General features: G+C 38.4%; 1 protein-coding gene across 1 annotated transcript in view; it reads right to left on the bottom strand.

The window, feature by feature from the left end:
• The window catches only part of A1CF (APOBEC1 complementation factor), a 90960-nt gene that overhangs the window by 6127 nt on the left and 69678 nt on the right, over positions 1-15155 (bottom strand). Inside the window, exons 7-10 of the mRNA XM_008576260.1 lie at positions 14561-14577; positions 8172-8269; positions 3685-3958; positions 1519-1724 (exon numbers count right to left, since the gene is read on the bottom strand). Of these exons, the coding sequence (XP_008574482.1) occupies positions 1519-1724; positions 3685-3958; positions 8172-8269; positions 14561-14577 (595 nt within the window). The remainder of the gene's footprint in view (positions 1-1518; positions 1725-3684; positions 3959-8171; positions 8270-14560; positions 14578-15155) is intronic.

Here is a 15155-nt window from a genome sequence, read left to right as displayed (position 1 = left end):
TGTTGCCCCCGTACCGGACCGGGGACCGGCAACGGGATCGCAACCCTCGGTGTTGCCCCCGTACCGGACCAGGGACCGGCAACGGGATCGCAACCCTTGGGGTCACTCCCGCGCCTCGCTCAGCCAGTGAGCGGGAACCGGTCTGTATGTGGGATCCGAACCCTCGGGTGGGAGCGCCGCCGCGCTTCCCAAGCGGCACACTTATCCAGTGCGCCACCAGGCCGGCCCTATCAGCACCACACTCTAACCAACCGAGCTAACCTGCCAGCCCAATAAATGCTTTGTGAACAAATCAATGATTACTGCTAACCACTTTGGTAGGCATTCTTTTTTTTTTTTTTTTTTAAATTACCTGGGTCAGGTTAGGAGAAACTTTAGATGAACTAATTTGTCAGAAAATGAAAGCCGTTAATCCCACAAAAAACAGAAAACTGTTTTCTTCTTGATTGCAATCATAAGGATACCTCTGTAAATTTGGGACTGATACTCTTGGCATGGACGTAGGGAAGTTACATTATGTGTACACAGACTGTTACTCTGCTTATTCAGCCAAAGTGTATTTCAGAGATGAGCATATATTGCACACCCACAGGGATCAGCTTAAAGGTTAACACAGATTCTGTTTTGTTTTATTTTTAACCCTGATATTCAGTTTCTTTATTGAAACGACTTTGATAACTTTTAGTTTTCCAATAATAAAAACCACAGCCTCATTCGGAAACATGAGGCAAACTTGGAACTGTTAAGTGAAAACAATAAAAATTCACCATAATGCCACTGCCCAAAAATGACCATTGTAGGATCAGCTTAAAGGTTAACACAGATTCTGTTTTGTTTTATTTTTAACCCTGATATTCAGTTTCTTTATTGAAACGACTTTGATAACTTTTAGTTTTCCAATAATAAAAACCACAGCCTCATTCGGAAACATGAGGCAAACTTGGAACTGTTAAGTGAAAACAATAAAAATTCACCATAATGCCACTGCCCAAAAATGAAGACCTAATTTGATATGACTGATGGCACCCATGGTTAAAGATTCACCTAGGTATCATGTGGAGCTTTCTCTTAAACACAGTGTTTGCAAGAAAAGATGTCCCAAATGGTCTATTCAGGGTTTCCTGTTATGAATATTCTCCATTTACCAACCAACCTGATTCACACACAATAGGCATTTATTCTGAGGTAGGGTCTTTGCCTCATTTTATTTTCATTTAAGGTATTTGTCAATAATTCTTAATACCTCTTATGTCCTTTGCATTTCAGTGGGAGATTATTTAAGGTTTTAAACTCTATGATTAAAAATAAATGAAAAGGCCTAAATGGAACAATAGCACTCAATACCCACATTCCCTCAAAGTACATCGTGTTGATTAGGTACTTTATCAAGTAAAACAAAACAAAAACAAAAACAAAAAACCAGCAGCCCGAGAAGGAGCAAGTCAATCGTTTGATGAAAGGTGAATGGTGGTCATTGGCTCAACATAAAGAAACTGTCTTTGGAAAACCATGACTTACCTGGGGAGCAAGTTTAATTCCCTGGGGTTTTAAAGTGACAGGATTCATTGGGGTGAGCTCCATCCCAGGTAGAAGGTCATAGAGTTTGTCTTCTCTCTTGTCTCCTTTGACCTGGTATCCACGACCCAGGCCTGTGTATGCCAAATAGCCACGGCCGCCCAGTCCTCTCACTCCCGCAGCCCCTACAGGTACATTCATGTAAATTTCTAGGAATGTAAGAAGGCATTAAACTGAATCAAACCACCAGAAAATCACCCTGAATCTTACTGTAATGGAACACTTAGCCCCAGTCACATTGATTATCACCCTGAAGATGGTTAGAAAACTCTAGGATTCTAATGTAATGAAACTCAACATAAGGTAAGGTTCACCACAGTCATCTCTCTCTCTTTTTTAAAACCTCTTGTGGAAGAAAGCAATACTGTCAAAGCTATTGATAAGTACACAAGCAATTTTAAAATTTTAGTGCAGAGAGACATTTTGCAATTTCTGTCTTCAGTTAACCTTTTGTTGATGTTTTTCTATAGACTAATAAAGCTTGGGAATGTGATTATTAAAACATCCCAACATAATATGACCACTTGTATTGAAATAGTCTTGCATAGAGACTATCATTGATTGGTAAATCATAAATGAATTCTAGCTTTCCTAATTATCCTGCACTCAATGACTTATCAGAAAACCAGCATTTAGAAAGCATGTTTTGAAGTTCACCATACTCTCTTTCATGTTCTGTCACTGTGAGGCTTAAATTTCTGTTGAGTTTCATGCATAGATTCCTTTTGATTTTTGTTTGCCATGTTGCTATTTTGATTTCCTATTGGTGACATAAAGAGAAAAAATATTAAATTGATTACCCTTCATCTGTGAATGTTATTCATTGATTTCTTTCCTGTTATAAGATAGGTATTTTTTTCCCTTAGAGTGGAGTTTTTCTACATCACAATTGGTTGGCAACTTATATTTAATAAGTTGTATGGACTGGTTAATGATGTGATTTTAGACTATGAATATGTAATGTTTCAATGTCTTCATTTATTACTATATTTACATATTATCCTGAAGGAAATCCTGATGATTTCTTTTGCATTACAATTTGGGGAAGTGATTTTATTATGGGTATGGACTTTTAAGGCTGTCAAACACGAAAGTCTTAGGGTGGTAAAATCAGTTCTCCTACGAAATAGTAAAACACAGTAAGATAATTGTTTCCACAGTAATCTGGATGTGCCCCTTTTCTTCTAAGTCAAACCCAAGAATAGATTTATATACATAGTTTTTTGTTCAATTGCCCAGATTGGTGTCATATTGAAAGATAAAACTGGGATTCCTTTGGCATTAGCCACATCCTAGAAAAACCACTCTGAAGGAGCCCATAAGGCAGAGACAAACTAGTTTCTTGGAAATAAAAAATGCTTTCTTTATCTTCTATATCGTTTGAGCTAACTGGTCTCAGAAAACTGCTTAAACATTTGTAATTCTTACAGGATTCAAACATGAAATATTTATTGTCTGGCAGTCAGATGGAGGTGTTTTTATGTTTGTTTGTTTGTTTGTTTTCTATTTGGAGTTTATTTAGTTTCCCATATACTAAATAAATAAGTTGATTTCCTTAGTAGTTTGGCTTTTTAGAAGGTATAACACATTTTTTTGGGGGGGGGGAGGTCATATATCTGTTAGACTATATTTATGGTAATTTGTGATTTATATATAAAGATGATGCCACTAAGTCACCATCAAGAACTCACATGCCTTGAAGTGTTTTTGCTGTTGGAGGTAACGTGTTTCCACTGGACCATACTACTCTCGCTTGGAAGTTTTGTAATGAGTCACATATGACTGCAAGATGATGGTCCAGGGATAAGTAAGAAGCTAATGGTAGGGGAACTGGGTTTTAGTTTGTGCAAATTGTATGGGTCCATGCACAGACCAAATTTGTATGCTAGTTTATTTGCACTATTCCCTGACCAAGTTTTTTCAATAACCAGTTGTAATGTGAAAAAAGATTCCTGTGGAAGGAAACCTATTGATATAATATTTGATTTTTAATAAACAAATTTTCAGTCCTTTTCTCCCAGTACACCCATCCAATTTGCCTAAGGCTATAGCAATACAAATCATTTGAAATCTTGGGGTTACTCTAAGGTAAGAACTGAATAGTGTTACCTCTAATAGAAGGGGCTCGGATAATGGCCCTGTTGCTGAGGTGTCCTTTGGTGGCTGGGAAATGAAGACTGGGAATAGCTGCATAGGCCTGGGGAGCATAGAAGACAGGAGCTCCAAGGTAGGTTGTAGTGGGATCATAAACATGGCCCAGAGAGTAAGTGTAGTCTCCTTGCAGCATGGTGCCCCTTCCACCTGTGCCTCGGGTGTACCTAACATAACTGTCCTTGTCCACTGGTTTGGCAAGGGTCACTTCAATGGGGGAACCATCCAGCACCTGTTGTGGAGATCAAGGAAAAAGCAATATGAGAAGATGTGAAGACAACCAAGTGTGGCTGAGCCCCAATAGCATGTCTTCTTCTAAATGTTAGATTGTTTGCTGTATGTTTACTGACTGTTTCGATTATTTGTATCTTGCCTCTTTATAGGTTAGCGTTTGTACACGAGTTGAATTTTCTCTGAGTCGTTTCGTTGGTAGGTTGCCTAAGATGCCAACAGGTTTGGCACTGGCATATTGGCCACCATTCATTGACATCTTGGTTATAAATGTATATTCTGGATAAGGCACTGAGACAGAAAATTACGTGATATTTTCTATTATAATATAAATATTTTAAATTACATATTTATATAATTATACAATTATGAGAAATTTTAGTTTCATTATGGGTAGAATATAATCTCCACTACCTATCACAGTAAAATGAAGGTGAAAGGAAACCAATAAAGAGATCTTATCAATTATTAATACCTTGGCATGGGCAGCCCAATCAGGCTTTTCCAACTGACAGCCAGCTAAATATCTCAGTCCTTAGAGAAGCTATACAATAGGTGAGTTTTCACTGGAGAAGAAGAAAGCCTTAAGTGGGGCCCTACTCAAGGAAGAAGAATCTATGAGGTGATTGCGTTGTCTCCCATAGGTGCTTCCTTATAAGGCAGGCTTTTGATCTGCTGAACAGTCGTGAACTAATAAACAGGGAGGGTGGGGGTTGGGCAGGTGGGAGCAATATTGAGGTTTCTCAAGTCATGCACCACTTAAAATTGTTTTTAAGCATTATTGGAGTAGTTCTTCTCCGATACAAGTTTTTGAGATTGCAAACAGCTCCACATATTGAAGATAATGGCTGTATGAAGATCTGCATGAGCAGCTAGCTTCTAGGTTGCTTGTCTACACAGTAGCAAAGATGGCTCTCAACAAATATTTGATAAATTGATGTATTTCTTATCAAAGGCACAAAGTGTTGTCAGAAAGCATTTGTGGCTTCTTTTGAATAAGAATATGATGGGCTACTATTTTAAACAAAGGAAGAAAATAATATAAAGTGTTTTTGCAGAAATTCCCTTTTACAGTAGCTAAGTGTGCACCCTTATCCTCTGATTTCATGAGCAACTCAGTGGTTCCTGGATTATTGAAGTCTGCTTCACGAAGATTGTGTTTCACAGTTATCCTGACCATTTTGGTGAGCCTCTGGGGCAATTTGTCCCTAGTTTTATTTATCTGCCTCACTTTTTAGTAGCAGTAGCCAGTCTCAAATATGTTTGATGAAACACACTGAGAGACAGACAGAATCCACCTGATAGTCACCAATCTTATACTGATGTTGATGTAATTAGAAGAAGTAGACTTGGAATATTGGAGGAAGGGGGTGACCTTGCATATACGATTCTTCATACTTTCAGTCTTGTCTTGAGGAACGTGAGAGACTCAAACAGGTCTCTGCTTATAGGTACTCCCATATCAAGAGATGTTTTGAATAGAATGATTCTTTACTGCAAAGTCAGCTTTCCTATTATAATAGATTTTGTTCCACATTCCTCTGCCCCCTCCAATAGCATTTTAAACACAGCCTTGTGTTTTAGTGATTTGGTTTAGACATTTCAAGAGCTAGAACAACATCTCATTAATCTGTGTAGCCCAACAAGCCCAGAAAAATTTCTTTCACATCATAGATATTCACAAATACAAGGGGTCTTCAAAAAGTTCATGGAAAGATTTGTATTATCTTTTAATTCTATTTTTCCATGATCTTTTTGAAGTAAACTTGTATATTCACAAATACAAGGGGTCTTCAAAAAGTTCATGGAAAGATTTGTATTATCTTTTAATTCTATTTTTCCATGATCTTTTTGAAGTAAACTTGTATTTATAGAATGGATGAATAATCATGTCCAAAGCTCAACTCATTACATTTCTCTCTAAATGGGTTTCCCTTCCGACTTCCCTCATAGTTCCCCATATTGAAGACATAACAACTTTTCCTTCTTTCTCAGCCCTCCCATCAGTTCCTGGGTCCTTTGAGGTCATCCCCAATAGTTCTGTATAGAGCTCTCTTCTACATTCCATTCTCACCTTATTTAAAGCCTTTTATTTTGTCCCATCTGGTTGACTAATAGTTTTATAACTAATTTCCATTACATCTCTTTCCCCACTCTATGAAAAAGTCTACTCTTACTGGTTAATTTTCCTAAATTGTAAATGTGACCATTACTTCATGGCAAAAAAAGCTTTGTCTTGCTTTGTCTAATAAATTAAATATAAATATCCATATATATATATATATATATATATATATACACACACACACACTCAAAAGCCTTCATAGGTCCTAGGAATATTTACTTTTGATCTTCCCATACCACATTATAGTTCTATACAATATTTAGTATATATTTAATTCCATAACATATGTAAATTTTGCCATAAAAATATCCGGCTATAAATTTGGGAATAATTTCAATACATTTACACTGCAATTATTCCAATGTAATTATTTAGCATTTGATTTACGATTGGCTGAGCCTTCTGGGTGACCATCATGTATACTCAGGAATGTTTCCAAATAGAGAAAATCCAACTTACAAATTGTTTTCAAAGCAATAACATTTTTTTATGATACTAAAATGTAAATAATCAATGAAAATGGAAATAATGTTTTGCTTCATAGACATGTATCTAAATACGCATTAGTTTTTGTTTTGTAGTTTTCTTTGTGCATCTGAGGCAGTACTTCTTTTCCTCCTGGACTCAAACATTTTTGTAGGCCACTGAGGAGCTCATATTGCCAAGGGCTCCACTGGTTCTGAAGGACCTGGGCTGAGACGTCCTCCCTTTGCCCTCCAGATGCACACGTCATTGGTCTCTAGCCTGCTCTCTGCTCTGGGAGGCTACTCTACATGGGGTCCTCTGCAGGCTCCCCAGCCTTCCAGATTATGATTGGATTTGACCAATGGGGAGATTGGAGAGGCAGACCACAGTGAGTTTGGGACATTTATTCTCCCGGCTCCTTCTCTGAGAGGTCACCTTGGGCTGGCTGTGATCCTTGACCGAAGATCACTATTTCTCTCAAAGAGACCCACTGTACACAACTCTTTTCCCTTCAGGAATCTTATTATCCTCCAGCTCTCTGTGCCTTTGACTCCAGGGATGCTGTGAGCCCCAGATTCCTGCACTATCTCTCTTGATCACCCTAATCCCCACTTTTGTAATTAATCCCTTCATCTTCTGTTTCCTGCTGGGAAGCTGACGGATGCAAGACCTGGTGGTAAAATAGCCCTGTGTGCATTACCTTCTAACCAAATTGCTCTCCATTTTACTGTTCTCCAATTTCGTCTTGCTCTTCCCCCATTCTGTGCCTCTGTCTGAGATTGCCTCTCCTTTCCATGTTTTGTCTTTTGAAATTATACCCAGTTTTCATGGCTTCTCTTATACGTTATCTTCTCATATCCATGAAGATTTTTCTGATTCCTTATGACCCCCTTCTTTCTTTGAACTGTCTTGGCACTTCTCATCTATTTTTATGATACCTGACTGTACTTTGCATAGGTGTTTGTGTACTTGTTTTATCTCTTCAGCAGACTTTGACAAGCATCTTTAGTTTGATTCTTTTTGTATCATTCCAGACATTATTAGCATGATAAGCAGTCTACTGAAGGCTTTTAATGTTCATTGGATTGATATGTAAATATTATATTGGTTTCTATAGACAAACAAGTAGTAAGGATGTAAAAGTTAGTTTTTCCCCAGACCCTGCTTTTGGCAAGGAGAGAGATACTAAGTCTTCTGGAGTTGGAAGATCAAACTCTGAGGGCAGAATAATGGCTATCTTGATATCTTTTCTGGTCATCAGCTTCTAAACTATTGCACTGCAAAGATGATAATCTCTTTGAATAAATGAGAGAAAATTGGAATTAGGAAAACACCTTGAAATAATCTATTCTAATCCCCTCTTTATAAAGAAATCGAGGGCCTGTGACTTGTTAATGACAAATAAGAAAAAACTAGAGGTAGAGCTGGACATATTAGCCACATTCCCATTCTCCACTGTGCTTTCCATCACTTCTCTTTTGTGCATCTTCAATGGACTGAGGCAGCCATGTCAGAGATGGACAAATCTGGACTGAGACAGACTTGCAGGATTGCACTTTTGAATAGAAGGTCCACACTAAACTTGGGTGAAATTTGTACATGTTTTTTCTCTCTCCTATGTTACCTTTCCATTTAAAGCTTTCATAGCCTCAACGGCATCGTCTCGGTTGCTGAAGTGCACAAAAGCATAGTCTCGGATTTTTTTCACTCTCTCCACAGCACCTGCAAATAGAGCGCAAGTAGCCCATTAGCAAACTTGAGATAGTACTGAGAATGATATATTTTAACATTTAGCTTCCAAGAGTATGTTATTTTTTTGGAGACCTAACATTTAAGTAAGGATCTCATCAAGCATATTTCATGTGTCCAGGTTTAAAATTTTATATAGTTAATAGAAGATTTTGTTTGTAATTGTTAAATAACATATATTCTGATTATTGTATTTTACAGTTAATTATGGATTTGTATTTTCCACTTCCTAGATTATAAGATCTTTAAGAGTAGGAATGGCATCTTACTTTGCATCTAATATAATGTAAAAGACAACACCTAATGCATGATAAAATATTTGTTGAATTGTGTTGAACTCAGTTATTAGTCACTTTATAAATATGTATGTAGCTAATTATCTTATAAACATGTATGTAGGAGTTTTATGTTTCTTTTCTTCAGAAAAAATACCTTACTTTTTTGTCTTATAAAATAAAATTTTAGAGTTAGGAGGGACTTTAACAGTGATTTACTTTAGTTTTTCTTTAATTAATTTTACTTTAATTTTCTATTTTTAATTTAAATATTAGGAAACTATGCTATGACAAGGTAAGTGGGATTTATGAGTCCACACAGCTAGAAATTTAAACCAGATCACCTATATCCTTATCTGATATTCTTTAAATTAAAAAGAAAAAGAAAAAAATGGTTGTTTCTGAAAGAACATCTGAAACCAAGATAGTTCTTAATATGTAAAGAATGTAAAGACTGGAAACAACTTTTGCAGATATCCACTAATTCTCCTTTGAGGAATGTCTTATACAGAAATACACACACACACACATGCACAAGGATCATGCATAAGGAAGATATCAATTATACCAATGTTGAAATAATAAAAATAATGTCCATTTTTATGGGAGCGATTAAATCTGATACATTTATACCAACACTGAGTCTATAAAGAGAACAAAATAGACCAATAGATGCTTATATGGAAAGATACAAGGCCTATTGTTAATTTTAAAAAGTTACAAAATAATAACTATAATATTGTAGCATTTATGTGTTTAAAACTTCAACCCATATAGTATATGCATACACAAGTATAAATACACTCGCATAGAAGGAGAACTGGATAGACAAAGACCAAACTGTTAATAGGGGTTACTGCAGAAATGGGGAGAAAAGTTGGGGAGAATGAAGAGGCTTTCATAATTTAATTCATATACTTTGGTATTTTACAAATATTTGCAAAGCTTATTTGTATTATTTTTGTTAAGACAAACAAACAAACAAACAAACCTAACTTGTTTTTATTTTATTTTTATTTTTATTTTATTTTATTTTTTTTTTGTCTTTTGTCTTTTTCCGTGTCCGGCAACGGATCGCAACCCTCAGTGTTGCCCCCGTACCGGACCAGGGACCGGCAACGGGATTGCAAACCTCGGTGTTGCTCCCACGCCTCGCTCAGCCAGTGAGCGGGAACCGGTCTGTACGTGGGATCCGAACCCTCGGGCGGGAGCGCTGCCGCGCTTCCCAAGCGGCGCACTATCCAGTGCGCCACCGGGCCGGCCCCCTAACTTGTTTTTATATAGAGGAACTGCTATACATGTTGATGGTAACATGTAAAAATTTTTTAAAAAACCTTGAACCAAGATGGTTGGATGTTATATGTTTAAAATATTGTTGCTTACTCAGTTTTAGAAATAAACCATTTTCTCAGAGTGAAGGTGAGGTGGAAACTTGGTTAAATGCTATCCCGTTAGCATGACAAATGTCCTCTTTTACCTTACACTCACTTGGGTGTATCCTGGGACACCTGGTTTTCTTTGCTCATTTTTAGTTCCCAGAGGCAACATAGGATGAGACATCACACCAAGGAGGATAAGAAGAGGAGAAAGTCCTCTCCTCCCTTTCCCTATCAAAGTTCAGTTATCCTCTTAGATCCAAGTTTACAAAAGCAATTAAACTTTCTACTTCACCACATGGTCCAATGACTATGAATAATCTTCCTTTGGAATAATAGTAGACTGGCAACGTAAGGATAATTTAAAAGCATTGTGGGACTGACTGGTTAGCTCAGAGCACAGTGTTGGTAACACCAAGGTCAATGGTTCAGATCCCCACATTGGCCAGTCACCCCTCTCCCCCTGCAAAAAAATTACCATTTAAAAATATTGTGATGCTTCTCTTTTCTCTCTCCTTAGCATTTTTTTTTTTTTTTTTTTTTTTTCCTTTTTGAGACCAGCCGCATCGCACTCAGCCAGTGAGCACACCGGTCATCCCTATATAGGATCCGAACCCGCAGCGGGAGCGCTGCTGTGCTCCCAGCGCCGCACTGTCCCAGGTGCGCCACGGGCTCGGCCCTCTCCTTAGCATTTTAATCCTTGACTTCTTATGACAATAGGTACCAGAACAAAATTGTGTGGCCAGACAAAGAAAATAAATAAAGGTATCTGGGACCATGAAGCATGTGACATGTCATTAACTGAGGCACCCTGGTATCATCTTCACTCAGTTACTGCCTAGTTCATTGGACACAGGGGCCACTCAGTAAATACGTGGGATGAGGGAGTATTACCAGTCAATTCACATTCCAACTTCTATCGTCTGCATTAGTTAGTTAACATTTCAGATGGTAATGGATTTAGGTGTTCTGAAATTCTGCTTGCAGATATTTGAAATCATCTTGCATTTTCGAGAGAGAATGTCCAGATGCAGTTACTCTTGGAAAAATTGATATATGAAAATTAGCCTCATAAAAAAGACAAATTAGAAAGTAAGAGCTTGTGTCATAAATGCTGCATTTCCATACAATGGTATTCACCATATGACTTATTTTAATATGTTCCTTCTTTAGTGGCTAGGAGCTTGTTTATCAAATGATCCTCATTTGGCAGAGGGCGAGGCCACAGACTATCAGTGGTCATTATTAGTGGATCAGCAAAGAAGAAAAAAATCCTCTGAAATCATAATAGAGACAATTGGAAAAATATTAACTTGCTCCTTATCAACTTGTCAGCAACATGTCAATTACCTGAAGAGAAACACACCTGCATGCCAAAGGGAAGATTATCAGAAGATCATGGTTCTCTTGGGAACTTTATAGAAATGCAAATGTTTAGGCCCTGCTATGGGTCAAATGTGTCCCCCAAAAGTTTATGTATTGGAAACTTAATCTCCATTGTAACAATGTTAAGAGGATGGGAAATCCAATTATGGTAATTGAACAGCTGGGCCTTTAAAAGGTGATTAGATTGTGAGGACTATGCCCTAGTAAATAGATTGATCCATTCATGGAATAATGGGCTGATGGTTTAATGGCTGGCCATGGGCATGATTGTGATGGCTTTATAAGGAGAGCGAGTGAGCAGGTTAGCTCTCTTGCTCAGCCCATTCGTGCCATGTGATACCTTGAATTGCTGTAGAACAAGGCCCTCACCACATGTGTTGCCTGGACTTTGGACTTTCCAGCCTCTGAAATTGCAAGAAATAAATTTTATTTCTTTATAAATTACCCAATTTCAGGTATTCTGTTATAAGCAACAGAAACAGACTAATACAGGCCCCACTCCAGGTGGGACAAGCAATCTGTGTTTTAACAAGCCCTCCAGGTAATTCTGATGCTGCTAAACTGCTGTAGGAAAATTAGATTTTGTAAAATGACTATAATTGGAACTTTAGCAGATACCCTTAGGATGCACTGAGGAAGAACATATATTTTCAAGCCCCAGTTTCTGTTCTAATTGTCATTTGTTTTTCTGAGTGGCATTGTGATATTTTTCAGCTTAATAAGGGTTAAAATGGTATATTGTCAAATATTTGTAGGAAATATTTAGGTTTTTCCAAAGGATCCAACCTTTAAATAGAATTTTTAAAGAGTTATTTTTCAGTTTCTCCCCACAATTTTTTTACGTAAGTATAGTCTCGATACAATACATCCTTTCCACTGGAAAAGAAACTATCTAGCTTGGGCTTTTCTCTCTCAATGCAGCAGACGTTTACTAGTTGTTCACTCTCTGCGTTCGTATTCTTTTGCATAGTGTTGTAACCTAGGGTCCAGGGTCTCCTAAATGCCCAGGCACTTGCTGCCGCTAAAAAGTTTGAAACAGGAAATGAACCAGTCGTAACTTTTGTTCTAAGTTCTGTTGCTGCAGGAGGTGGCAGGAAGTTGCAAACCATGGAATACTAGACAGCTCTCAAAATACATCTGCTGAAACTGAAATACAGGACCCAGAGATGAACTCCACACTTACCTGGCCCTGTTTTATGTCACAAGTCAGCCATCACAGTAAGTCTCAATTTGCCATCTATGGACTGTAACCTGTACTAGCTGAGGGCTCACAGCTTAGCCCATGTGACAACTTCTTGAGGTCCCACTGTTGCCCAAAGGCCACATTCCTTCCTAGGTCCAAATGCAAATTAGGCTTCAGAACTGACCAATGAACTATGTCCCATAGTCAGCCAATCCAAATTGAACAAGTTCGTATCCTTCATTTACATGAGAAGACCTCGATGAGAACTTGGGTGCGAAGTTAGGCAAGAACTTTGGTTATATAAGAGAACCCCTCTCCCTTGCTCAGGGAGACATTGCTTTGGGCACGATTCCCAGTGTTCTCCTTGCTTGCAAGTAATAAAGCCTTTTCTTCCTACACTGGTCTCAGCTGTGCTTTCTGAGGGATGAATCCCTGTTGTTATGTAACAGTGTCAAGAAGAACAAGCCACACATCATTATAGAGCCCTGAGAGTTGTGCCACCAGCCTCAGGATGTGCTCCAGAGCCACTGGACACACATTAGGCCTGAGAGAGAAAGAAAGAGAGAGTTCTGGCATCCATTATTTTCATAGTAATTAGTAGAGGACCAGGCACACTTTTTTCAATATGCCAAAATGCATACAGGGAAGCTGATAACCAGTGACTATGAAAGGAAGCAACCTTTTAGTAGTTGCTCATTCTAGCCCTTTGCAAAAAAAGGCACTGTATTAATTAGATAAACATAAGAAGTATTATTCACTTGGGAAGGTAGAAAGTCAACCCAGAATGAGGGGAGGATGGTAGAGCAATATTTACACACATGCATGTCAGTTCCTATACCCACGCTGCTTCAACTTTCAGATCGCATCTTAAATGCAACTTCTCCTGAACATGAGTCTTCTCTGCACTTCAGGAGAGGTTGTCCTAGCTGTTATTCTTCTGGAACATCTTAATCTCCTTCCACACACACATCACACCTGTTAGTTCCTCCCACGGTGCCTGGCACATATGTAGGAGCTACTGAAGGAAAGGCAGTTGAATGAAAGAGTGAGTGAATGGAATAAGGGTGGGGCATGGAGGTCATGGAATTGCAAAGAACATGCCCTTAACCAGACATGGATTCAAATCTGGGATCTTCCACCTGCTAGCTGTGTGACCCTGAGTAAGCTTCTTACCTGTTCTGGGTCCTGGTTTTCTTTTCTAGAAAATAATGGAACTAATAAAGTAACCTACATTATAGGGTTGTTGTGATGAGTAAGTGACACATGCCCACTTACTCATCATGGCACTATGTGCCATGTTGCCTGGCACATAGTGAGCCAATCATTTGCAATTTCTACATTATCCATGGATTCACTAGAGTGTCAGGGAAGGCAAGGTTCCTGAGGCTAGAGAGACAAATCTTTAGTAAATCTTTAAAAAGGGAGATATGACTTCCTTACTAATTACCTTCAGAGGAAATCATCAGCTTATCATTCTGTTATACCTGAAACAGCACCCAGAGTTGGAAATAGACAACATAAGTAGATGTTGAATATTCTCAGGTGGTTTTAACATGATAGCACCATGGACCATGCTTATCAACAACCTAGAGAGTTTGCCTGGAGATTGAGAAATTCCCATGTATGGAAGGATGTTACTACTGTGATAAACCTAGGCCGGTATTGCCCAGGGTGTGGTCCAAGACACGCTAATCCCACAAGATGATCTGCCAAGACAGAAGACCCAGGCTCCAGAATTTTGGGATATAGGGCATCCTATATACATCCTTCTTAGAGACTTCCAAAGTGTAATAGATGGTTAAGGGACTCTGATAAGTACCATAATAAAGAAATCTGTTTAATTGTGCANGTAATAGATGGTTAAGGGACTCTGATAAGTACCATAATAAAGAAATCTGTTTAATTGTGCAGAATCTGATGTTTGCAAACTTACTTGGCCCATGGATCATTTTATTAATAACATCTACTAACAGTGTGTAGAATTAATGTTCTGAACTGGTTTTGGGAAATCCTCATTTTGACATTGTTTCTTGAAATACTTTACCTGTCTCAGTGTCGTAGCTGCCATATGGAAAGCAAAAAGTTGGTGGAGTCAGTCTTACAGCTTAGAGTTAATACAGGAAGGTACTGACAAGATGAGGAGTAACTGTTATCCCCTCCCATGTTCCCTCTGTTCTTTCCCTTCCTCTCCACACGAATGAGTTGCCTAGGATTAATTGTCACTTTCTTACTTATGTATCTAAAGTCACAAGCATATTTCATAGACCAGTGGTTCCCAACTGGGGGCCATTTTGCCCACCCCTAGGGTATATTCGGCAATGTCTGGAGACACTTTTGGTTGCTACATCTTGGGGGTGGGGCCTGGGATGCTGCTAAACATCATACGACCCATTGGACAGACCCCCACAACCAAGAGTTATCTGTTCCAAAATGTCAGTAGTGCTGAAGTTGAGAAACTCTGCCGTAGACCTATAGTTATGGCCATGCGCTCATTAATATAGTAAACATTTATTGGGCATTTATTGTACCCCAGACCCAGAGACTGTCAGAGGACTGAGAAGACAATAAGAGGATAACTAACTCATAGAATTTATAGTTTAGTGAAGGAAATATGAGGGTACTTCAAAAAGTTCATGGAA

The sequence above is a fragment of the Galeopterus variegatus genome, unplaced genomic scaffold (assembly GCF_000696425.1).
Source record: "Galeopterus variegatus unplaced genomic scaffold, G_variegatus-3.0.2 Scaffold1319, whole genome shotgun sequence".
NCBI classification, from domain to species: Eukaryota; Metazoa; Chordata; class Mammalia; order Dermoptera; family Cynocephalidae; genus Galeopterus; species Galeopterus variegatus.
The sequence above is the reverse complement of the archived record's forward strand: the minus strand, read 5'-3'. Positions and strand labels throughout refer to the sequence as shown.